Source organism: Lipophrys pholis (assembly GCF_963383615.2).
Source record: "Lipophrys pholis genome assembly, chromosome: 18".
Taxonomy (NCBI): domain Eukaryota; kingdom Metazoa; phylum Chordata; class Actinopteri; order Blenniiformes; family Blenniidae; genus Lipophrys; species Lipophrys pholis.
The window spans coordinates 5,397,377-5,404,477 of record NC_137646.1 but is presented as its reverse complement, the minus strand read 5'-3'; the positions used below and the strand labels follow the sequence as shown (position 1 = coordinate 5,404,477).

At 40.6% G+C, this 7,101-nt stretch overlaps 1 protein-coding gene across 2 annotated transcripts; it reads right to left on the bottom strand.

The window, feature by feature from the left end:
* Window positions 1-1,607: 1,607 nt before the first annotated feature.
* On the bottom strand, window positions 1,608-5,623 carry LOC308123844 (C-type mannose receptor 2-like). Of its 2 annotated transcripts, XM_080486545.1 has the most exons (9): window positions 5,508-5,621; window positions 5,305-5,347; window positions 4,906-5,073; window positions 4,119-4,343; window positions 3,800-3,899; window positions 3,466-3,701; window positions 2,871-3,128; window positions 2,360-2,439; window positions 1,608-2,234 (listed from the first exon to the last, which is right to left on the bottom strand). In XM_080486545.1, the coding sequence occupies exons 1-9, from the start codon at window positions 5,508-5,510 to the stop codon at window positions 2,178-2,180; spliced, it is 1,170 nt and encodes a 389-aa protein (XP_080342671.1). In that variant the 5' UTR covers window positions 5,511-5,621; the 3' UTR covers window positions 1,608-2,177. The 2 variants fall into 2 exon arrangements, 1 of the variants encoding a protein (XP_080342671.1); XR_013936264.1 differs by lacking the exon at window positions 2,360-2,439 and having other exon boundaries at window positions 1,608-2,225; window positions 5,508-5,623.
* Between the last annotated feature and the right edge of the window lie 1,478 nt (window positions 5,624-7,101).

Genomic DNA, 7,101 nt, shown 5'->3' with positions numbered 1-7,101 from the left:
AGGAGAACATCCCTCAGGAGAACATCCCCGAGGAGAACGTCCCTCAGGAGAACGTCCCTCAGGAGAACGTCCCTCAGGAGAACATCCGTCGGATGTGTTATTTTAGTCTTCCCTTTATTTTTCTGAGCGGTGAAAATGAGAAGATCCTTCTTCCTTCTGCCTCATACAACACGTTTGGCACAAGACTGCTTGTACATGCTTCGTGCTGCATCTTTTGACTCTAGTTTTTCTATTTGTACATAAACATTTCTTCACCTATTCTTGCACCACTTTCTATTTATGTATTGTCGACAGTCATTGACTTATTTTGCACCGTTTTCTTTTACATGCTATTTTGCTGCTGTCATTCTCTGTGAACAGCAGAAAAAGAATTTCCTCGTACAGGGGAAACAGGTTTGGTGATTTGCATATGACAATAAACTGGAATTTAATTTAAACTCTGAATAAGGATCTAGAAGAGGGGAGTTGTTCATTGCCGTATAGCTTCATCTTTTTTCTTTTTCTGTCCTCGCTTGCTTTTGACTTATATGGTTGTATATGGGTATAAATGATCAATACTGTAATTGAAGAACAAAGTTTGCAAGCTCTTTCATTCTACAGCATTCCTAAAGCGACTTTACCTGGTGTTAAGAGATTCTATTCTTAAAATAACTGCTCTGCCTTAAAACTGTGTGAAAGATACTAACTTGCTCTGAGGAAATTTGCTTAGCGCATGACTAACAATCTGCTGAGGTCAGCTCTAATGAGAAACAACTTTAGTTTATGGTTGCAGGATGCTGCCTGTAAAATGTGCTTATCTCAGTGTTTGGAGGAGACAAAGCCTGTGAAACAGGAACTTGAGTGGGGGGATCGAAACCTAGACTACAATCGGAGGAAACCCGTCACAACTGGTCCCTTTTGATGACCTCCCTCAAGTACCCCTTGACCCCAGGCTGGCTTCGTGACATCCTGCAAACCTCAGCTAACCCTGCGGTGACCCCGTGACTCACCATCTGGACCGTCCTGCCCCTGTGGGCAGAAGAATGCATAAATACACATGTTGCATCGGCAGACATGCTCGCAGTTCACGTCGCTCGGTTTAGAGTAGGAACCAGGACCCAGAATTCTGTAAATTGAGAATATTGCTTGCTTACCGCACTTCAATATAGTTTGATCATCAATTTTTAAGAAACCTGACTCATGTGTCTTTCTTTAGTTAGACTGGCAACAAAAGGACTTGTGGTGCGAATTGAAAGCACCCAAAACTGGTAACTTCTGTTGAAAATACTGTCATTTCTTTATTGATGAAGCAATCAGGCCTTGGCATGCAATGATGGAACGCTGCATTTCTTCGATGGTGGAAAACAAATGAATGACTGACAGATAAAAAGCATAAAAAAAAAAAAAGAATACCTACAAAAAAGTTTGTTTTGGGGGATTAGCATTGGCAGTATTCCTCCACACTGACTCTGTGCACCGTTTGCAAGTTATCCCTGTGTATGTGTGGGTTTTCTCACATAGCCAGAGCAGTATAGTGACAAAAGGTGAAGGCCAGAGTGAAAGACTGTCAAAGTTATTCTTTAGAAAATAAAGATCTTCAATGTGATTTACTACAGTGACACAAGTTTGGTTGGAAAACAACTATTTATTTATTTTAAATCAAGAACTGAAATGAAAGATGAAAGGATGAGACCAGTCACAGTCATGAAATTATGATCCTTGGTCAAATCTTCCCCTCACGTGCAGTACATACAAAACCCCAGCAGATGTCACTATAATCACACTCAAGCGCTTGTCAATCGCTTTCAAGGAAGCTTTCTCAAATTTCACCACCACCAAGCAAAGGTGCAACAATCCACAGAACAAAATCAAAATGGCAAAGCAAAATCACAAATCCAAGAATCCACGAGACAAACAGACAACATCCCTGCATAATGTCGCCTTTTTTAACTTGTGTGAACAATATAGAGAGTCAGGACGAGAGGACAGACCTGAGCAGTAATATGGAAATGATTTAACGATGACAGAAAAGTGGAAATAGCTTCATCAAAACTCATCCCTGCCACTCTTGCAGTGACATTAATTACACAAAGTGATGCTATGCATTTATTATATATCATATAATTCCCCTGGAAAGTGACTTTGAATGTAAAAGGTTGAAATCCTTCCATGTGCGTCTCCAGTTGGATCCAGTAGTTTCAAGTAATAGACTTATTCCTCACAGACTGGGGTGGCAGGCCGTACTTCTCGATGAGCTGAACAACAACACACACGCAGAAAATATGTCCATATTAGGAATTCAATTTTTTATTTTTTTTCAAAAGAATAATGAAAGATAAATGATAGTTAATACTAAAATGTTAACTGATATTAGTCCCACCTGGTCCAAAAGAGCCTCCTTTTCATGTTGTGATAGTTCACCACTTGAACTGAAACTGACTTTGAACCTATAGACATAATCTGTTGACAGAAAAACAGAGAAGCTCACAAAACCAAACCCAACGCGTTCACATTGTGCCTAGATAAAACACATCAGGTTGCACTTTGTAGGTGTATGGTTTGAGGTGTTCCTGTGATCAGGAGCCGATGAAAAGATTCTGGAAAAGAAAAATCTCAATTACAAAGAAAGAAAAGCATACTTACAGGGTCCCTCTGTTGTAAGAAGTGTCAAGCAGTCAGGTTTACATGGAATGAAGTAAACGGAAAGACGGCATTCATTATACTTAGAAATTCTGTATGTACATTTAACAGTAACTTAACTTTAACATGTGTTGCTTGACTGTATAACTCAGGGATGAGGGAAGAAAAACAACAAAAAAACAGTTTTTTCACGAAAGTATTTTGTTTTTCTATCGTTCATCTGTTTGATGACACGAGTCAAGACGTCTTACCAGTGACTGCATTAATGCTGACTCCGCCGCTTCTGACGCTCCCAAACACAGAGAAGACAGTGAATGTGTACTCAGTTGCAGCAGAGAGAGATGAGACTGTGTGAGTTACTGGTCCGTCTCCATCTGGTGCTCTGATGTTTGTCTCGGTACCATTAAACTGGAGGATGAAGCTGATGTTGTTGTTCACTTTGTTCCACTGCAGAGTGACGCTGGTCTCATTTTGTCCTGTTGACCTGAAGTCTTCTACATGAGCTGGAGCTGAGAACCACAGAACAACTTACTTACTATCAGTGGCAGAAGTGAAACAGAATGACCAAACATGTTTGTATCTTGTGTTTATAGAAGCACCAATTTAACACAACATACATATAAACTATTGTTGCATAGCAGGTTTATGTAAATCGTTCAAACATTTGCATTGTAATCCAGTGACGTGCCGAGAGATGAGTCACTGATTCTTTCAAATATTTGTAAATGGAGTTTATGAAAACATTGTTTTTGCAATAAGAATTTGCGAGGATGGAATAAGTCTTATTGTGGGATCTCAACGCCACAAGCATGCAGTATTTAGTAGTAAAAATAACATATATATTACTTGCTGTGTAACAGACAAAAGGCAGTTGGATGGAGCATCCTTCATCTGACCACAGTCCTGACTCCAATGATGTAGCGACGCACGTCTCGCCTGTAGTGTCGGGCTGGTTGTTCTCCCAGTTTCGATATAGAGAGTCACTCCCATCAGACCAAACTTTTCGCCGATACAGAACAATCCACACATTGTTGTCACCTGCAACTCTCTTGACCATTTCATTTTCAGCCTCGTTTCGTATGCTGTGGAGGGAAGAGTAGCAGATCTGCATCGTACTGTATGGAAAACAAATTCACTGATTCATGGATGGAATGAACAAATTAGTGAGTTCATACGGTACCTGGCCAGATCGACATAATTCTCTCTGCAGAACCTCTGAGCTTCTGTCCAATTTCTTAATGTTCCAATCCTAACAAAGGTTGCTTTTCCATTCCATGTACCTGGAAATATAGACACTTTTTTTTTCTTTAATAAACAAAGAATGAGTTCTTCTACTATTTGCTGTGAATCAAAATAAAAGAAAAAGCTGAATATTTGACAGTAGTTTCTAAGGCAGTGACTTATTCAACACATTTACACACAGCCTGAAGTATTGACATTTCTGGAAGCTCTTGTCAAAAAGTAATGCTTTTAAAATGTTACTCTTTAAAAAAACTCACCACTGAAGCACACAGACTGACGTTTGAAACTGCAAGACACGTCATTCCATTTGCCATTGAATGAACTCCAAAGTACTCCACAGTTTTCTCTTCCATCATAATTGTCAGGCTGACCACTTTCCCAATTTCTATACGTCGCCTCTCCCTCGCCATAGAAGCTGCTGTCATTTAAGGACCACATCCAGCTGTTTTGCAAGTCATCATGAAGACCAATCCAGGCTTTTCCTGCTCAAATAAAAGATGTTGATTCGGTCAAAAACAAGACAATTGAAACTTGCCATTGTGGATTATTCTGTGTGTGTTGGAGCCATTTGAGACTATAAATGTTCTTTGTCAAATTGGTGCAAACTGAAGTGATGATAAGAAATATTATTTAAAGTTTTCCTATTTTTGTTTGTTTGTTTAGTTATTTGGATAATTAGAAATGTGTGGATCTCTCCTCCTCCTCGTCAGGCCTTCCTCCTTAGAATCAGGAGGAGGTGAAGCTGTGAGTGTGGAAGGAGGAGGGAGTGATGGTTTTTCTACCGCAGGCACACAAGCCTGTACAAACTAGAATTTATATTAAGTATTTGTATTATTTAAGAAAGTAAACCACAGAGAATATTTTTTGTTTGTTTAAATAAATAGTACATCTTTATTGTGAAACCTGGAAAATCTCTCTGCGAGTGTTTTTTACTTTCTGCGAGTCGAAAATCTCCTCAATGTGCAACTCTAAATTTAGATTTTTGGGACGAAAGACTGGCCACAACAGTGTGTGTCAAATACGGTGCAAGTATTCAGGACTCACCAGTATCGCTCGAAGTTGTGTTTCCAACTGCATCAACGTCAGCTGCACTTTCAATAGTGGCCAGATCAGTGAAGTCATCCCTGCACACACGCTGAGCGTTTGTCCAGCTCAGAGGAGTATTTACAAAGTTGTAGTGAGTTTGGCCAAAACCTACATTGGTGATCACTCCTAAAGCAAAACAGAATATACAATGTATTAATCAAAAGTATGCTCCGTTTGATTTGCTCTTCATCTGTCTCTATTTTCCTGTTTGGATGTTTTTCTTTCCATCCCCTTTGCTTCCTGTTTTCTCCTGAAACACACCAATCTTCCTCAGGGGCCTTGTCATCCTAACAAGGTGCAGCAACACTTTAGAAACATGAGCTGTAGATGTAATTGCCTTTTTAAAATTGCACCAACCTGTGAGAACAAAAAGCACCAGTCCCCTCTCCATGAGGTAAACCTTTGAAAAGATGCAAAAATAAAGTATTCTTTCATTCTAAAGCTTAATTCCTGATCACATTATTCATGTACACGCCACATCTGATATGGAACATTAGGAAACGTGTCATAAAATAATTAATATTAATCTAAAAATAACCTTTAACATATACTGGACTCACCATTGTCTCTGTAACCTCCGGAGCTCTTGGGAACACCGACAGTGACTAAAGGCTGGTTTGGCTCCTATCAGTTTTCAGCAGCTGTGACTGAACAAAGTGTCGCTCTGCTGCTATATATTCTGTGTTTTTTCTTCTTCCTCGTGTGTCTGTGTGCTGGGCGGAGTCAACAAGACCTGCACTGGAGCTGAGCTGCACACCTGAGAGTAAGTAAGTAAGTAAGTACGTAAGTAAGTAAGTAAGTAAGTAAGTAAGTAAATTTTATTTCTTTTGCGCTTTTCACAGACATGGAGTCACAAAGTGCTTCACAAACAAACAGATAAGAGAAAAAAACCATTTTAAAAACACAACAAATGTCGACAGTCGGCAGCGTGGGTCGATTAGACTAGAATGTTTTGGCAAACAAATGTGTTTTTAGGCACTTTTTAAAGATGTCCGCTGAGTCCAGGGAGCGCAGGTCAAGTGGGAGTTCATTCCAAAGTCGGGGTGCGGCAGCTTTGAATGATGGGTCTCCCCGGGTTTTAAAACAAGTACGTGGAACTTTTATTAGGTTCTGCCCAGACGATCTCGAGGTCCGAGTCGAGCTGTAGGGCTTTATGAGGTCAGCAATGTAAGGAGGAGCTTGACCATGTAGGGCTCGAAAAGTTAGCACCAAGATTTTATATTGAACACGAGACTCAACAGGCAGCCAGTGAAGAGATCTTAACACAGGGGGGGGGGATGGGCCCTCCTGTTGGTGCTGGTCAGAAGTCTGGCGGCTGAGTTCTGGACTAACTGTAACCGAGCCAGCTCTTTTTTGTTGAGTCATGTAAAGAGGCATCATAGGCCTCGTTTCCACTGCACGGTACCGCACGGTACGGTGAACAGCGTACCCACACCCAACTCTGTTGCTCCGTCCCACCGCAGAGAGTCGGGGTTGTGAACGGCTGCATGATGACGCAGGTATGTGACATCATCACGTGACAGTAAACACTGCGGGACCAGCCACAACAAACACATTTGTTCCGTTGCAGCTGAGACGTCTGAGTAAAGGCCCCTGCATCCTCCTATTAGAACCCATAAGAACTGAAGAAAAGCTGGTCGATGTGCCAACGTTTGTTGTTGTTGTTGTTCGGCAAGATGCTGGAGCGGCAAACATTTTCAAATTGATTTTCTATTTTGAAGGAGCTCAGTGGTATGTGAGTACTGCAGTGTGTACTCCATATAAAATCATGTTCTGTGTTCCTCGATGCTCGTGTTGCAAACATCATAGGTCTTGTTCTAACGTGTGAAATTCTGTTAGTTAAATCACATCACAAAGCAGGAATACAGGTACTAAGTTGATATATTCTTTTCATTTAGCCCAGGGTCAATAACCTGAGAAGATGACTATAGACTTCTACACTGAGTATTATGAACTTTGTACTATGTGATTACAAAACACCTTCACCAACAGCAGGTTCCTCATTATTTCTGCTTATTTGCATCTTTTGATGCAAAATGTCATGTCGTGCCATCAGTCAAACAAATGTCTCTCATGTCCACACACTGTTAGTATCACAGATCAGATCATTTCCTCACCTCTCATTTGAATAACTAGGGAATATTTCCTGTTTGC

Coding starts and splice junctions, on each gene's coding strand:
- LOC308123844 (XM_080486545.1), bottom strand. Junction 5,074..5,304: donor GGTGCTTTTTGTTCTCACAG/GTTGGTGCAATT, acceptor GTTTTGCTTTAG/GAGTGATCACCAATGTAGGT. Junction 4,344..4,905: donor CACAACTTCGAGCGATACTG/GTGAGTCCTGAA, acceptor TTATTTGAGCAG/GAAAAGCCTGGATTGGTCTT.